This window comes from Ranitomeya variabilis, chromosome 1 (genome assembly GCF_051348905.1).
Source record: "Ranitomeya variabilis isolate aRanVar5 chromosome 1, aRanVar5.hap1, whole genome shotgun sequence".
Classification (NCBI taxonomy): domain Eukaryota; kingdom Metazoa; phylum Chordata; class Amphibia; order Anura; family Dendrobatidae; genus Ranitomeya; species Ranitomeya variabilis.
Window position 1 is genome coordinate 1,044,810,642 of NC_135232.1, and position 18,543 is coordinate 1,044,829,184.

Here is an 18,543-nt window from a genome sequence, read left to right on the forward strand (position 1 = left end):
AGCACTGCACTTTATTCCCATTACTCGGTATCGGTCATTAAGCAATGTAAGGAGCTGTGGAGCTCCACATCGTTAGTAGCCGCTGCTGCTGGAGCAGATTTCAGCTGATCGGTGGCGAGGGTGCTGGACCCCTGATAATCTCATACTGATTAGATCCAAAGGATGGGTCATCCATTGTTAAGACCCGGACAATCCCTTTAATTCCAAAAGATAGATTTTTCATTAAGTGACAGCTCACTAAGATATATGAGCATGAATTAAGTATTACTATTGAAGTAATTTGGAAATAACTGAGTAATTTAAGACTGAATGGAAGCTGCAGAAATAGTAAATGAAAACCCGGCCAAGGACATTGTGAGATTTCACTACAGCAGCTGGTGGTATCAGCTGGTAACACATTTACTCATCGTGTCAATTACTACAATAACCATCGGATTGGAAAAGTAAATTCAGATATGATCATTTTCATAAATTAGTGCCTTTAAAGGGAATCTGCAGCAGGTTTTTTGAGATGTAATCATTAGACAGCATGAGGGAAGGGTTACATAGTTATTAAGGTTGAAGGAAGACTTTAAGTCCATCTAGTTCAACCCATCCATAGCCTAAAATGCCCTAACATGTTGATCCAGGGGAAGGCAAAAAAACCCCGTGTGGTAAGAGTAAGCTCCACCATGGGGAAAAAAAAATTCCTTCCCGACCCCACATTTGGCAATCAGACTAGTTCCCTGTATCAACGCCCTATCAAGGAATCTAGTGTATATACCCTGTAACATTATACTTTTCCAGAAAGGTATCCAGTCCTCTCTTAAATTTAATTAATGAATCACTCATTACAACATCATACGGCAGAGAGTTCCATAGTCTCACTGCTCTTACAGTAAAGAACCCGCGTCTGTTATTATGCTTAAACCTTCTTTCCTCCAGACGTAGAGGATGCCCCCTTGTCCCTGTCTCAGGTCTATGATTAAAAAGATCATCAGAAAGGTCTTTGTACTGTCCCCTCATATATTTATACATTAACATAAGATCACCCCTTAGTCTTCGTTTTTCCAAACTAAACAGCCCCAGGTGTAATAACCTATCTTGGTATTGCCGACCCCCCAGTCCTCTAATAACCTTGGTCGCTCTTCTCTGCACCCGCTCTAGTTCAGCTATGTCTTTCTTATACACCGGAGACCAGAACTGTGCACAGTATTCTAAGTGTGGTCGAACTAGTGACTTGTATAGAGGTAAAATTATGTTCTCCTCATGAGCATCTATGCCTCTTTTAATACATCCCATTATTTTATTTGCCTTTGTAGCAGCTGCCTGACACTGGCCACTGAATATGAGTTTGTCATCCACCCATACACCCAGGTCTTTTTCATTGACGGTTTTGCCCAGAGTTTTAGAATTAAGCACATAGTTATACATCTTATTACTTCTACCCAAGTGCATGACCTTACATTTATCCCCATTAAAGCTCATTTGCCATTTATCGGCCCAAGCTGCTAGTTTACATAAATCATCCTGTAATATAAAATTGTCCTCCTCTGTATTGATTACCCTGCAGAGTTTTGTGTCATCTGCAAATATTGAAATTCTACTCTGAATGCCCCCTACAAGGTCATTAATAAATATGTTAAAAAGAAGAGGGCCCAATACTGCCCCCTGTGGTACCCCACTGCTAACCGCGACCCAGTCAGAGTGTGCTCCATTAATAACCACCCTTTGTTTCCTTTCCCTGAGCCAGCTATCAATCCACCTACACATATTTTCCCCTATCCCCATTATTCTCATTTTACGTAACAACCTTTTGTGTGGCACCGTATCAAAAGCTTTTGAAAAGTCCATATACACTACGTCCACTGGGTTCCCTTGGTCCAGCCCGGAACTTACCTCTTCATAGAAGCTGATCAGATTAGTCTGACATGAACGGTCCCTAGTAAACCCGTGCTGATACTGGGTCATGAGGTTATTCCTCTTCAGATACTCCAGTATAGTATCCCTTAGAATGCCCTCCAGGATTTTACCCACAGTAGAGGTTAAACTTACTGGCCTATAATTTCCGAGTTCAGTTTTTGTCCCCTTTTTGAATATTGGCACCACATTTGCTATACGCCAGTCCTGTGGTACAGACCCTGTTATTATGGACTCTTTAAAGATTAAAAATAATGGTCTATCAATGACTGTACTTAATTCCTGCAGTACTCGGGGGTGTATCCCATCCGGGCCCGGAGATTTGTCAATTTTTGTGATTTTTAGACGCCGCTGTACTTCCTGCTGGGTTAAGCAGGTAACATTTAATTGGGAATTTTTATCACTAGTCATATTGGCTGCCATGGGATTTTCTTTCGTAAATACTGATGAAAAAAAGTCATTTAGCATATTGGCATTTTCCTCATCCTCATCCACTATTTCACCCAGACTATTTTTAAGGGGGCCAACACTATCATTTTTTAGTTTCTTACTATTTATCTAGTTAAAGAATATTTTGGGGTTATTTTTACTCTCTCTGGCAATGAGTCTCTCTGTCTCAATCTTTGCTGCCTTGATTTGCTTTTTACAGAATTTATTAAATCTTTTGTATTTATTTAATGCCTCCTCACTACCTACTTCCTTTAATTCGCTAAATGCTTTCTTTTTGTCCCTTATTGCGCCCCTTACAGCTCTAGTTAGCCATATTGGTTTCCTCCTATTTCTAGTATGTTTATTCCCATACGGTATATACTGTGCACAGGTCCTAGCCAGGATGCTAATAAACGTCTCCCATTTTCTTTGTGTACTTTTATGTCTCAGGATATTGTCCCAGTTAATTGCACCAAGATCCTCTCTCATCCGTTGGAAATTTGCCCTCCTGAAGTTTAGTGTCCTTGTCACCCCAAGGGTTAAAAGAAAGATTTCAGCGATGCGTCTCTTATCAAGTGCCAGGGTTTTTTTTGCTTGCAATGATTGTTTTAGCAAAAGCAGCTTATCATTGCTGGCCAAAGCAGCACATGCATGCTAGTCTGACACGCCCCCTCCTGTGATAGGCAGCTCACTGTCTATGGACATTGTATATACAGAGCCTGGTGTGGGCAAGGTTAGCTTCCTCAGCTCTGCTTCATTGCTAAATCTAAAAGCTCTGATTGTGTGAGAATGACGGCACCCAGTAACCTCAGGAATACATTGTAGTATTCAGTTTCTATTTGCCTACATCAAGCTGCTCTCTAAACCTGCTGATAGATTCCCTTTAAGTGTTCACTACAATGAACAGGAGTGCACCTTTTCTGGGGAATTTGGTGTTCTGCTGGTTTCCTGTATGGAAATATTCCGGGTGCTGGATTTTAGATTAAGCGCTCGCTCCAATTTCTCCATCTCTATTCTGTAATGGTTTCTTTCTTCCTCCAAAGATTTAACAAAGGAATCCAATCGAGACGGTGAACGATCAGATCGCAAAATGCCATGCTGTGTCCGCATCCTTTCAATCTCGAGCACCAGTTCCCGTTCTGAAAAGAAATTGAAGCAGAATAATATATTTAATACTTTAATGCAAACAGGCAAATCTCTGTGATTAAATGGTGGGCACCAATTATGGGACCATGCACCATGTAAACCTAAGGCTATGTAAGAACAAACCCTGATCGGCTAAGAGAAGCAACTTCTCACAATATTCACCTGTAAACATCTGTGTCTCAAGTTTACTAGAAAGCCGCTGCTTTTCATTCTCCGCGTGATTCAGCAGCGACTCTAATTTGCGGTTTTCATCCTTTCTGGTCTCAAACTCATCAGCTAGTTTATTCTTTTCAAATTCACAATTGCTTAGATCCTAAAAAGAAAACAATATGCTTACAAACCAAGTTCATTAAAGGGGTGGGCAACTACTTTTTATTTATGACCCATCATCTGGATAGGCCATCAATATCTAATCTGTAGAGGTGCGACAACCAGTGCCCCTGACAATCAGCTGTTTCTAGTGGCAGCCGGAAGTTCTCAGACCCTGCTGGAATATAGCTGAAATTGTTCGACAACTAATATGTACTGTATGGTGGCCTTAAAGATCCATCAGGGATTTAACAGACTAAAAATGTCCGCCAGAAGAGCGCACATCATGCGTTCCAGTTTTAAAGCACAGGGAGGGTTAGACACGTAATAGCACTGGACAGTGGGCCAGGAAATACCCACGAGTGAATGGAAAGAGATTTAATCTTAAATAACTAACATTTCTTTATTGTAAAATGTCCGTTTTCCTTCTCTGAGTAAGAAAAATTGTTCTGTTCTTGTAGTCGCACGCGACCATTGTGAAGATGACTTACCGACTTATACTGTGATAAGATGCTTTCTAGTTTAGTGATTTCAATGTGAAGTCTTTTTATTTCACTCTAGAAAGAGGGAAAATTCAGTTAGAAAGTACATTTTCTAAGAAGTCACAAACAATAGAGTGTTACTGAAAATATCCTCCAATGCCATCATTGTCCATCATAGTGAATATGATGCAGTGTTTTTTTTTTTCTTTCTATTACTGCAAAATTATTAGTATTAGGTAGAAATTATTCAGATTCCAGCTCATTTCAAAGGGGATTTGCTCTGGAGAAAAGTAAACCAGCAACCTGATTAATGACTATGGGAAACTAGCAAGGACTCTTGGGACAGCAGAGCTGGGAATTAAATTATTTCATTGACATATAACTAATATAAACTGTTTTATTGACATAAACTCCACAATTCTGTTATTAAAGAGGGAACTAATGGAACACAAATAAAATAAAAAGACGCCTTGCAACACCACTTACTTTTGCCTCTTCGATTTCAGCATCTGCGGTCACCAGTACCCGCTCCTTGTCCCTCTCCAGCTGCTGGGCCATCTGGTCTATCTCCAGTAGCTCTTGACACAGTTCTTCATTTTTGGTACTCAGATTTACCACCTCACTGGTGACATTGTGTCTGGTTTCTAGCAGCTCTTGTGCACGATTTTCAAGGTCACGGTTTGCTTGCTGGAGGTATTCGATCTAATAAAACGCACGCAAAGCATTTATAAGTTCCAACTGTTTTTCATTATCAAGACCAGGCTGCGGCCCCATGTGGTTGGCGTACATAGAGTATTACAACTAGCAGCCAGCTTTCTGCTGTATTATTACAAATTAGACAAACAGACCCTGGTCCAGCAGCCACAGACCAGAGCCCAGCGAGTCCCCAGCCACCTCTTCCAGACTACTGACATGGCTGCTGGAACAGGCACCTGAATATCTTTTTGCTACTGTCACTTCCAAAAATGCCATCTGCCTGCAAATACAGGGGTGATCTGCAGATAAATAGCATTTAAGGAGCCACTTCAGCGTTCTTCTTTATTGCAGAGCTGGAGTGGTGCCACTGATCTAAGTTCCCTGCTCCTAGCATTATACTTACAAAAAACGGAAATGCATTGCCACTGATCTGTCAGGAATAGCTTCTTATTTTTGAAGAAGCTATTGGCGAAACGGCGTCATCGGGGTAGGAATGCGCAATGCGTGAGGAAAAGCCCGGGTCACTTTAGTAAGTAATTTACCCAGGGGGTTTGGGGAAACACCTCTCCTCAAATACACTTTGTTTTATACAAACTCTCTATATATTCTGTTCTCTATACTTGGATTCATAGCTTTTATCCAACAATATTGATCATGCACTGAGAAATGTATAAATGATTGTTGTGTCCTCAGAGTCTATGGAATTTAGGCCAAAATATTTCTAGGTTTCCAATAAGCACTTTGATTATTAGAATTAGTCTCTCTCGGCCCCAACCACATTGTACATCTATATAGACAATAGACTCACTTATGAATTTGCCTTTTTAGGGTAACAAATATACCTGTTGTTAACATAGCTATTCCTCTAGACAGATCACTGTGTCGGCGCATTTCCGTTTTTTGTTCCCTATGCTTGAATTTTTTATATTATGTTTTTAATAATTTATCATTAAAGATTTATATTTTAATTAATACATTTTTTTTTTGCAATTTAACATCTTTTTCCTCAATTTAATTAATGAGGTTATGTGTGAGAATATCCTCCAATAGGATGTCTGGATCCCTAGGATCTTAACCTGTTATTTAAAGTATTACAGTGTGTCCTCCTTTTGAACCAATCCATAGCATTTCCCAGTTTCGGCTTCCATGGAAGATGGTGTTACTGATCACGTCTATCAGGCGAGCATAATAACTTGTGGCTTTGGCCTGAAGCTCCTTTTTTTCTTCACCTGGACAATATGGTTTTGCATCTGGAGCCTTCATTCCTTTTCAATGTGGTTTCTTCCTTCCACCATAATGAAGAGATCATTCTTCCTTTGCTCTGTCCTTTTCCTTCTAATTCAGCAGAGAAATCCGTACACTGTTTAGATCTGGTACCTTTCGGTGACAGCTTCCTTCAGATGTTCAGATTCCCCATTTGTCAATCCAAAAGGACTTGAGGTATCTCTGTCTCTAAGGCGACCTGGGATTCGTTCTGCCCTTCTGAAAGCTAATACAGCCAGGAACAAAGCCCCCGCCAGGGGGCAAGTCTCATTCTACCTGGTCAGTGGGGGGCTTCCTGGGCTATTTGATATCAGGCTTTGACCTTGCAGTTTTGTAATACTCCCACTTGGTCCTCTGTCCTTGCGTTCTCAAAATTCTTCAGGTTTCACACTTTTGCCTTGGTGGTTTTGAGTCAGGGCAGAAAGGTGCTGTAAGCGGTGGTCACCCGGGTTACTACTTGGATTTGAATGACACATTTATACATATTTACTGCCCTAGGGATTACTTTATGATATCCCATAGCTTCTGGTCTCCCTGATGAAGCATCTGGGAAAATAGGGATTTTTGGACTTAAAGTAGAATTCCTTTCTCATTGCCTTCATTGGAGGAACACAGAACTTATCCTTTTGTTCCTGTTGCCCACGTTGCACATTTGTATTTGTAATTTTTTGGCTTCTACTTTTTTCATTACTTTTATTGCCTGTAGGCAGGTGTAGCCTGCTTAGGAAGAGAAGACGTTTTTTCTTTAAGGTTGTAACGGGTCAGCAGCATACACCCATGATTTCCCATGTCCGAAATGAAGGCTACGAAAAAGGGATTTCACAATAAGTCAAAAAATCCTCTTTCGCCCAGTAAAAATGGTCACTTTTTTATCCACATTGTCATCCAAATGTCTATTTTTTACATCAGTATAATATTCACTTTATACATCCACAGTTAAAAATCTGAATATCATTTTCAACATTAAAGGAAGTCTGTCACCCCCAAAATGGTGGTATTTGAACAGCCTAAACATTTATATAGAAGATCTAAAACATGCTAAGCAAATATAGCTTAACTTTATAGTTAAACAAAAAAAATCCCTTCTGACTTGTATCTAAAACCCACAGAGAACACTGCGTTTTCTGTCAGTGCACCGACACTGGATGAACATGGCCATGTACACAGTGCCAATGCGGGTGTGGACGCAATGGCTGTGAGAGCACGCTGATGTCGGTCTCCTGTCCGTGGCCGCCACTTGCTACACCCTTAATAACTGCAATTTATCGGTAAAAACCAGATGCCATACGGATGGCGTGTGCATGGAATGAGTTGTTTTGTAAACACACCCACTAAGTTTAATGGGCAAGACTGAACCTAAAAAAAAAAAAAAAACAAGAACATGACTAGTGAATGTTGAGATTTCTTACACACAGACCATCAGTCCGTGAATAAAACCATTCATGTGAATTGCACCATTGACTTGCACTGGTTAGTGCATTGTCCGTACGCTAACAGTTTTGCATGTGGACAGCATATATATGTAAAATACACTCTGCTTAACAAGCCCTAAACGTGTGCCTTACCTGCAGATTTAGATGGGCAACAAGTTTCTCATTACTTCTATATCTGGCTTCCAAAGAAATAACATCATGAGAACGTCCACCATCCAATGCTAGTGCTAATCGCTCTAATTCTTTGTCTCTCATTTCAACCTTTAGAGGAAAAAATATATCAAATTAATAATACAATATAACACTATTACAGTTCGTTGGCAATCAGATGAGATCAAATAGGACTCTCTTCAAGAATGGATCTACAAAAATGCCAACCAAATCTTCAAATATACCACATGCTGAATGAGAAATAACAAACCTGATGGGTTAGGTGCTTCACCGCTCTGTCTGAAGACTGTAACTTTTCTTGCAGAGAGGAGACGTCTTGCTGTAGTTCTCGAATTCTGACAAGAACATTAAGTTGATTATTATAGCATGCCAGAAACCAGTCTCAAGACACAGAATAACGGAAATGGTATTTGTCTTATAAAATGACTTTTGACATATGTAGACCTACCGGTCATCTGCAACCTGGATAAGATCAGCAACATATGGATCCTCTGGCTGTGGGACAGGATGTGTGCTTACTCCTGAGGGAGGGATTGGCTGATCAATCTGCATGCGCTGACGCCTAAAGGGTATATTTCTTTTCTTTCCACCTGAATAAAAATAGTGAATATGAACACTTGGAAAAATAAGAATTAACACAGATAAAAAAAAAAATGTATGAGGCCTAAACCCTTTAGCTCTAATGAAGCATTTCAAAGACTTACACCAGTACACCTGCATGGTGTATGCAAGCACACAGGAGCTTTGCCTATACAGTGGATACAGTGTCTACACACCCCTGTAAAATGCCAGGTTTTAGTCAATGTCAGAAAACTTGCAAAATCCATAGAGACATCTCCAGAGACGAGAAATATCACCCTTACATTGAACATATGGGATTAATTAAAACTGGGGAATAAAGAGGTAGCTGACATGTCAACCCTCATTGAAATAGGACCTCCTGCCGTGAACATGTAATTACGAAAAGTGAGATCTCTGAGAATCAGTCAAGAACTCTAGGATTTATATACTCTGATGCACAGAGGGGCTTCCTCTGTTTAAAGTAATTATCTCAGATTCCCAGGAGTCAGTGATGAATATTGAGGTTTGCACTGATCCGATATTTATGGGAGATACATTGCCAGTGTAGTAGCAAAGAGAAGGACATTACACATAAGGCTGGCCAAATACCTCCAATGTATTATCGGACAGATAGATGATGCTATTCATGCGGTGTTTCATCTTTATAAAAAGGTAAAATCATGACAGGAAACTTGACAACAATATCTCACATCTGGGACCTCCAGGGGCAACATATCCTGAAAGTTGGGTAAGTCAAACTTCTGAAATACCTAACACATCCCACAACCAGCCCCATATGAGTTCACCTATGGGATGTACGTGGGCTTAACCTTGATCTAATAAAAATCAGAGGTTGGATTTCTGTCAATTGTCAGCCCAGGAAAATACAGTTTTCTGTGGTTCTGTCCGTTTTCCTAAGGAGTACCTCCCTCTGAGCCATTTCCGTGACACAGATTTAGTCATTTTCTTTTGTTATCCCTTTTATGTCATGTAAGTGAATATACCGTATTGTTTTTTATCATCTTTGTGTATATATAGTGAGTCAGTGACTGGTGTTACATCTGAGGGTCACTCTACGTTCCCCCCAGGATGCGCATGGAGGCGTATTGAGGCCATGAGAGTGCATTGCAGTCACAGGTGTAGCTGTGGTTGCAATGCAGACTAAAGTGAGTATAGGTCTTGGACATGCTAGTTGTCCAAGGCAGATTGAGGGAAAACCTGCTCTGGGTTTAGGCGTTTTGAAACAGACTGCAGATGGTAGCACTGCAGTCCGTTTCATTCCTGGCCCGGGTTTTCCATGTGGCCCAAGGCCACAGGTTGCTAGTTAGAAACCCTGCAGTATAGGGTTTGGGTATGTCAGGGTCCGAGTCAGTGTGGTGTATGCTAGAGGGCAGAGCAGTCGGCTCTGCAGAGCTCCTGTGTGAGGCAAGCTGAGACAAGGAGCCAGAGGAACTCAGACGTCTGGCACCCACAGCGTACATGGTGGAGCAGTCGCCCACGGTAACAGGTCTCGCAGGTGGACTGTCTTGTGCCTAGCGGCGAACCGGAGGTAGACTGTCCTGTGCCCGGAGGAGGAATGGCGTGTTTAGTGACTGTAAACTGAAGGATATCGTGTACTGTGTAAAGCTGTGAGTAGCACATTAACACAGCAGTGCAGTCGCCCACGGCAACAATTCAGAGGTGGACTGGCGTGTTTAGTGACTAATCCAGAGGATATGTGCCCGGCTGCAAACCGGAGGTGGACTGTCTTGTCTCCCGGCTGCGATCTGGAGGATATCGTGTGCTGTGTTTTTCTGAGTTGAACATTAAAGAGATGTTTTGCTCTGAACTTTGCTGGGTCACTGCCTCATCACTATATATATAGTATACACACACATATATAACCACTGCCTACCTTTCTGGATTCAATATATAAAATGTAAAAGCTCTGCTCCTCTTGCTCTGTAAACCACACCCCTGAAGCCATACACTACCTGTAAAGGGTGTTAAATCTGCCTGTATAAATGATTGGTGGTGGCAGCTAATAGTTTCTTTTGATATTGTGGAGTTGGCAGTGACCATACCGGGGTGTATATACAGGTGCGTCTCACAAAATTAGTATAAGACTAGCGGCGGACACCGCGTCCTCTCCACGCATGCCATATTCTTCAAATACTAGCGAACGTGCTCCATTACCTTATCTCTTATTCCAGGACATACAGTCCCCTGGATCCAGTGATCTGCTACTGCACCTATTGGCACTATCGAACCAATAGAAACACTGCAACTTGTAACTGAAGAAGGTCTGATGCAAGTCCGAAACGTTTTTTGACTACTACAGTGAATCATATTAAATTACCAGATTGATCACTTCAAGTTGAGTGCCGCGTTTCTTATTATTATCATAAAAATTAGAATATCATCCAATAATTTATTTCAGTTCTTCAATACAAAAAATGAAACTCATTATATAGAGTCACTACAAACAGAGTGATCTATTTCAAGTGTTTGTTTCTGTTAATGTTGATGATTATGCCTTGCAGCCAGTGAAAACCTAAAAGTCACTACCTCAGTAAGTTAGAATACTTTATGACACCAACTTGAAAAATAATTTCCGCTCACGAAACTGCTACTGCTCTGGTGGAATAAGCTGTGACCTTCTCTGGAGATGTGAGACTTTGAATCTGATAGGCCTCAATGATTGCTCTCTATCCAATTTGCCACCGTAGTCTTGGATGCGTTCTTTCCCCTATTCTGGCTATAGGGTTGAATAAATAAGTTCTTATCTTTCCTCCACTCTCTGGTTATCTGGAGATAATGTATGACAACTCTATTTACGTCAAGAGAATGGAACTCATCTTCTTCCTTGTCCTTTGGGGTTTGGCAAAAGGAAGGTATTATTATATCCCGGTTTTTAGGAAACTCTGTAACAAACTTTGATAGAAATGAAGGATCCAGAACGAACACCAGCAGGTCTTCCAATATCCTAAGGGTAGGGCTCCGCTATTGAAAGAGCCTGCAACTCCCCCACTTGCCTGGCCATTGTGATTGCCACCAGGAACGCCGTCTTCCAGGATAGTCTGTCCAACATTATTGATGGTAGGGGTTCGAAAGATGGAAGCGTTAGTCCTTTAAGGATGATATTTAGGTTCCAAGCGGGGACCAGACTGATTGATCTAGGACGAAGTCTTGTAGCCGCTATTATGAATCGCCTTACCCACCGGTACTCAGCAAGGGCCTGGTCAAAATAAGAGCTTAATGCCGACACCTGTCCTTTAAGGGTACTGGTTCTGCGACCCTTCTCTTAGGCTTCCTGCAGGAAACCTAGGATCTGGGCGATATTGGCATGTCAGGTATCAGGCCGGTCTGGTGCACACCATGACACACGTCCTCCAGGTTTTCTGGTATTTGTCACTGCCTTTCTACTCTTGACTCTTTCAGAGAGACCATTGGCCTTCAGAATTGAGAAATTGAGAATTCAGAAGCCAAGCTGCCAGATGTAAGTTCTGTATGTTTGGGTGATAGAAATCTCCTACACCAGGGACCAGTCTGATTGGTGGAAGGATTAGAGGACCATCTACACATAGGCTGGTTATAGAGCCGTACCGGCTTCTCTTCGGCCAGAGGGGTGCCACTAGAATGACCCTGGTCTGTTCGTCTCTTATTTTCTGTAGAGTCCTTGGCAAGAGTGGGATCGGATGAAAGGTGTAAGCCAGATTGAATTGCCACAGGTGGGCCAAGGCGTCTATGCCTAGACATGTGTCGTCTGGGTCTAGAGAAAAATAGTGGGTCACTTTTGCATTCTGGTGCCCTGCAAATAGATCGACCTCTGGATAACCCCATCTCTTGGTCAATATCTGGAACACTTCTGGGTCTAGACTCCACTCCCCCAGGTGGACAACTCTACTGCTCAGGAAGTCGGCTCGTTTGTTGTCTGTTCCCTTTATGTGAATGGCTGACACAGAGAAAATGTTTTTCGGCCCAGCAGAATATTCTTGTGAGATCACTTTTAGATCTTCGTACTTCGAACTTCCCTGGTGAAGGAGGTGTGCAATCGTGGTTATATTGTCCGAATAGACTCTCACTTGGGTACCCTGGACCACTGATGTTGCTGCCCTGAGGGTCTCCTCCACCACCTTCAACTCTCTGAAGTTCGAAGACTGTCTGCTTACTTCAGCTGACCAGAGACCTTGGAAGGATTTTTGGGAGACTACGGCCACCCATCCCCTCTTGTTGGCATCTACCTCTATGGTGACTAGTGGGTTCTGGATCCAAGGCACTCCGTTGTTCAGCTTTCTTGGGTTGTCCCACCAAGCCAATGAGGCACGTATGCGGGCTGGTATTGACACCTTCCTGTCCAGCGATCTGGGGGAACCGTCCCACTCTGTTAGTATATAACTCTGCAGGTCTCTGGTGTGTGCCTGGGCTCAGGCTACCGACTGCATACAAGATGTCAGAACTGAGGACCGACATGGAAAATCTTATGGACACGAACTTTCTGCTTCGCAGGATGTTTATCTTTGCCCTCAGTTGGAACAGTTTTTCAGGAGAACACCTGGCCGGTTTCACATTTGCAGTTGTGTCCGCAGTGTTTCTGATGCATACATCTGCATGCGTCTTGATTTCATATCTTTTACATTGTGGACGCAGGTACATGCGTTCGCCTGCGTTTGCTTACGCATGTGTCGTTTTGCGGTGTGTGGCGGGGCGCAGCTAACGCACGATGTTGCAATTTTTGAGGCGTCGAATTTCCGCCGCCATACGCATGCTTGCGGAAGTGCATCAAAACAACGCATTACAGTCTATGGGAAAGCATAGGAACGCAAGGACATGCGTTCGCTTGTGTTTGCACAAGGGTCTATATACAGAAATCCCATGAGACACGCCCATTGGGCGTGGCTTGTGTCAAGGAAATTCTCCTGGAAAATCTTTTTCTATCGAACACATGCGCATAAAAAGCGCAAACACATGCAAAAGCAGCTTTTTTCTGTCATGCGTAAGCTGATGCGGATAAAAAACGCTGCGTTAGCAAACGATACGCTGCGGACTCAACCGCAAATGTGAAACTAGAAGGACTTCCTTGTAGCGGGAATGATATCTGACTTCTGTTGATATATTAGCCATCCCAGTGACGGCAGAATCTGAGAAGTCATCTGTATCTGCTCTTGTAATGCCTATACTGATGGTGCTACCAGCAGAAAACTGTCATGATACAGTACGATACAAATGTGCTGACCACTGATATAAGTAATGACTTCTGCCATAATCGTCGTAAATATTCGGGGAGCTGACGATAGCCCGAATGGGAGATCGTTGAACTGGTAATGAGCTATTTGCTCCCCCTGGGCAACTGCGAATCCCAGGAACCCTACGATGGTAGGGATGGATTGGGACATGATAATATGCGTCCTGCAGATCGATCATCGCCATGGCGAAGTCTTTCCCTATCAGGGGGACTGCCAATTTAATTGACTCCGTCTTGAACCTCCTGTAACAGATGTACTGGTTTATAGGCTTCAAGTTTATTATAATTATGTGGGATCCATTTGGTTTCTTTATTAAGAAGAGTCTGAAGTAGTGACCCCTGTTCTTTTCTGTCTCTGGGACCACTGAGATTGCTCATGTAGCTAAATGGTTTCTGAGGCCCGATTCCAGGGCTCTCTGGAGTGTCTGAGTAGAGAGCTGCGTAACCTTTACTCTCTGCGGAGGGTGGGCGGTAAATTCTATTTTCACCCCCTTCTGAATGGACCTTAGGACTCGTGAGTTGGTGGATATGTCCCACCACTGTGGAAGGAAGTGAGAAATGCGACCTCCTACTCTCCTCTGGGCATCATGGTTTACTCTGACGCTGGCCCTGTGAGAGAAATACATTCCTGCACCAGCCACCTTTGGGGGTAGCTCCACCTTCCGGTCTTCCATTTACCTCTGTAACCTTGGGGACTTCTCCTGAGGCGGCCGAAAAGACCCCTTTTGGGTACTCTTAGGCTCTGGCAGCAACTTCTTCTCGTCCGAAACCTTCTCCAATAGATCATCCAATGCAGGCTCAAACATATATTTCCCCTTAAAGGGAATGGAACATAGCTTGATCTTGGATGCCATGTCCCCACTCCATGATCTCAGCCACAGGGCTCATCTCACTAAATTGCATAGGGCTGCTGATCTGGCCGCCACTCTGAGGGACTCTGCCGAGATATCTGCTAGGAAGGCTGTAGCATTTTGGAGAAGGGGAAGTGAGGAGAGGATCTCTTCTCTGGGGGTCCCTGCTGCTAGGTGTTCTTCCATCTGCCCCAACCAGAGAGACATTGATCTGGCTACAGATGTTGAGACCGCATTTGTATTCAGCAAAGCCGCAGATGTTTCCCAGGTATTACTAAGCAGGCCCTCCATCTTGCGCTCTAGAGGATCTTTTAACTGAGAGCAATCCTCAAATGGCAAAGTAGTCTTCTTGGCTACCTGGGCAACCTGAAATGTCTACTTTGGGCACCTCGAATCAGCATTCTGCAGCCTCGTTATCCACAGGAAATCTATCTTTTAACTTGGAGGGAGTGCTTAGTCTCTTCTCTGGAGTTTCCCATTATTCGAGCACCAGCACCCAGACATTCTTGTGTATCGGGAAGAACAGCTTCTTTTTTGATAGGAGGCCTCCAAACATCTCCTCCTGTACTGTACACTCTGGTCTTTCGTCTTCCACTTACATGGTCTTCCTCACCGCTGTGAGTTCCTCTATGCTCACTGCGGAAAAGTAGTATCTCTTCTCCTGCATATCCGGGTCGGAACTCCGCTCGCCTTCTTCCTGGAATTCCTTCGGCATGGATTACTGGTATTCCGATTCCTCTTCCTGATGAGCCTTTCTCTTTTTTGCTGCTGGAGAAGCACTAGTGGCTGGTATAAGCTGGGAGAAGGATTCCAGAGAAGCCTGTATCTCCTTACATACAATACCTTTAATGTCTTCTCTTAAGGAGGGCTGCTCCTCCTTTAGAGCTTTCTCTATACATTTCTGACATAAGTGTTTCCCATGTGAGGACGAGAGTTTTTTGGCGCATAAAGCACACTTGCAGCTAGTGATTCTGGATTTGCTCCTTGGTGCAGGATCCTTGTCCCCCTGAAAGACAGGAGTAAAAAGAAGTTCAATATGTCTACATACACCATGGAGATCCAATGCCTGTATACTTACAGGGATCGGAACAGCGCTGGGCTCCACAGTCACAGAGCGGAATGGATCAGACTCCATGCTACCCACAATTTGTCCTACCTTACTTGACCCTCTGCCCGGGGCTCTTTAAGTTGGGCGACTGGACCAGTGCCTCCCTCCAATCAAAGGGGTTCCTTCCCCGCCTCCCCGGTTGGTTCAATCCCCCAGTGGAGTCTATAAGGGTCCTGCATTTGAATTTGCCGCTGCTTTCCACCCTGGAACTCAAGACCAGAAGTGACGATGTCAGTATGCCGGCCGGAGTCTGACGTCACTTTCGGCCAACGGAGCCATCCAGCTCAGACAGCGGGAAGCCGGAAGACGCTTCTCTAGCGTACATCGGTCTGCGTCAGCAGGAGCAGGGGGAGGAGATGGGTGCAGAGAGCTCAGAGAGGCCTCCAGACTTTACCCGGAGGCGCAGACTGGGGGAAAAAACTACGTCCTGAGTCCAGAGGAGCCAGAACAGCACCCAGAGAGGGAGGGGGAAGACCGATCGATCTCCTACTGCCCGGCTATTTTAGATGTCTGGTGTCTGCCACCGGCACAGAGCACCGAGGATGAACTCTTCATCCCTATAGGGACAGGAAAAACACTGGGGAATGGATGTGGGAGGGGCTATTTGATCTCTTTCGTATTTCCTGTCCCTATTAGAATGAGACGACATCCTCCTGTGTGCTGTCGTGGGAGGTTGTTAATGAAAAATTTGATTTTTTTTCCACAAGCAAATGCAAGTCATATCAAACAAATTGTACCACTATCATGAAGTACTATATGTCACGAATAAATCTTAGAATCAGTCGGATCCGTTGGTGTTTTAGTTCTTTCCTCATTAAGTGACAGTGGTCAGAGTTGAAAAAATTTGGCCTGGTCATAAAGGTAAAATTACCTTGGTCACTAAGGGTTAAAATCTTTGCCTGGGAGAGACTTTGCAGATGCAATATGACTACCTTGTTTCTTGTTACTGCGCTTAGTCTTGCCATGGTGTATGACCTGTGACATAAAACTATCTTCCATAACCTCACCTTTGTAGCAAAGTTTGGTTTTCCTCACCCAGTTTTAAGCTTCTTACACAGCTGTTTCTATTTTAGTTAAAAACGGTTTGGAATAATTGCTTACTCATACATCTGGCTATAATTGTACAAAATGTTTGATTTTGTGTAAGTGTACCTAGAAGTGATGCTGCTTTGAATGTAAAGCGTTGTCGCACAAATTGTTGAATTGATTTCCATTTCTCTTTGGTTCATTCACTTTGCATTTTATTAACTGATAAAAAAAATAAGTGTTAGTTTAATTTTTAAGTGCATTCTTACTGTGCAGCAGTTCCACAACTGCCAAAAACTTTTCCAACAGCATTGTATTTTTAAAAAAAAATGTCTTCCCCAATTACAGTGACCCCAGAGACATGTAAGCATTATAGCGCTACTCACTTTCATTTATGGTCCCCATTGCTCTATAATATGATCACTATACAGGACAGGGGTAACAATAGAGAGAAAACAAGGGTGTCTGGAGGTTCATTGTAATTAACCCTTATAAAAATTAACTTTTATATAAAAAAAAGCTAAAAAAAAAAAATAACCATGCAAATGTGAAAAAAGTGCTAAACACTAAACAGAGATAATATAAGGAAGGTGGTCTGATCCTAAGGCAGTGGGTCCAAGAAAAACTTTCCTATCTGCAGAGGTAGGCGCCCTGTACAGAGATAATAGGAATTGGCATCCCCCACTCATATGTCGAATGTCACTATACAGGATAGGGAGAAATAAGAGTGGTGACAATCTATGTGCCACCACTGAATGATCTCTAGCAGATCACATTTCCCTGACCAGAACGAACCTGGTGTTTGCACCACAGCCTGCAGGTTCTTCTCTTGAAGCTGCTGAATCCGTTCAGCCTTTGCTTTGCTTTCTTTTTCCATAGACCGGATTTTATGGACATATTGGTTATTTAAGAATTTCAGGTCAGCGGTTTGGTGTTCAAGTTTTCTCAGAGAAGCTTTCAAGTCTTCAGAAAAAATAAAAATATGTTTAAGTGAAAATCCAGAGAAATGTAGCCTTTCCAAATAATTAATTATTCTCTTTGGGCTACAATAAGCTGTTTAACAGAGTAGCTATTACTAGACATCTTGGTCTGGTGCCTGACCTTTAATGTGGCGATCCGATTCTTCTTTGATCTTCAGAAGCTCTAAGTGAAGTTCGTTATTTTCTCTGACGAGTCTGGCATTTTCTGCCTTGTAAGGTTCTATTACTGCATCAAAATTCTTGTTCTCCTTCTCATTCTTGCCAGCATTTAGTTTTGCATTGCGAAGACTTTCTGTCGTATGAACAAGGTCACTGAAAAATGCAAAACCAAGGAGTCAATAAAAAAGACAAAACAAAATGAAAACCGAACACATTAAAAAGGTTGTCTACTACTCAGATAACCTCTTCTGAAACCCTATGTTTCCTCCAGTAAAATAACACTTATACTTACATCTGAGGAATTTCCGTCTCTCCCGATGATAGCATGACATGTTACGCGATTCTTGCGGCCAATCAGCGGCTGCATCATTATCTCCTCTGGACAAATGAAGACATCCTCCGGATGTCAATTACGTTCGTAAAAGAGAACAGTGAAACTAGAGCTGATTGTCCGCAGGGATCACGTGACAGCTCTGACCCTGCTAGAATGGTAACGGTCCCGAAGGGGAGTATAGGTGTTATTTTACTGGGGTGGAAACACCAGACCTGAACCCAATAGAAAATCTTTGGAAAGTGCTGGAATTCAATGCTGCCCTGCGACAGCCCCAAAACCTGAAAGAGCTGTATAAAATCTGTATGGAGGAGAGGGCCAAGTGTGTGCAAACTTGGTCAAGAATAATAGGAAACGTCCGATCTCTGTATGCATGGTCACCTCATCCCCATCCTGGTATGCATGGCCTCCTCATCCCTATCCTGGTATGCATGGCTCCTCATCCCTATCCTGGTATGCATGGTCTCCTCATCCC

General features: G+C 43.0%; 1 protein-coding gene across 1 annotated transcript in view; it reads right to left on the minus strand.

The window, feature by feature from the left end:
• The window catches only part of CEP135 (centrosomal protein 135), a 104,864-nt gene that overhangs the window by 60,053 nt on the left and 26,268 nt on the right, over positions 1-18,543 (minus strand). Inside the window, exons 3-11 of the mRNA XM_077279731.1 lie at positions 17,700-17,890; positions 17,394-17,561; positions 8,277-8,418; positions 8,079-8,163; positions 7,790-7,918; positions 4,752-4,967; positions 4,275-4,340; positions 3,637-3,787; positions 3,244-3,467 (exon numbers count right to left, since the gene is read on the minus strand). Of these exons, the coding sequence (XP_077135846.1) occupies positions 3,244-3,467; positions 3,637-3,787; positions 4,275-4,340; positions 4,752-4,967; positions 7,790-7,918; positions 8,079-8,163; positions 8,277-8,418; positions 17,394-17,561; positions 17,700-17,890 (1,372 nt within the window). The remainder of the gene's footprint in view (positions 1-3,243; positions 3,468-3,636; positions 3,788-4,274; positions 4,341-4,751; positions 4,968-7,789; positions 7,919-8,078; positions 8,164-8,276; positions 8,419-17,393; positions 17,562-17,699; positions 17,891-18,543) is intronic.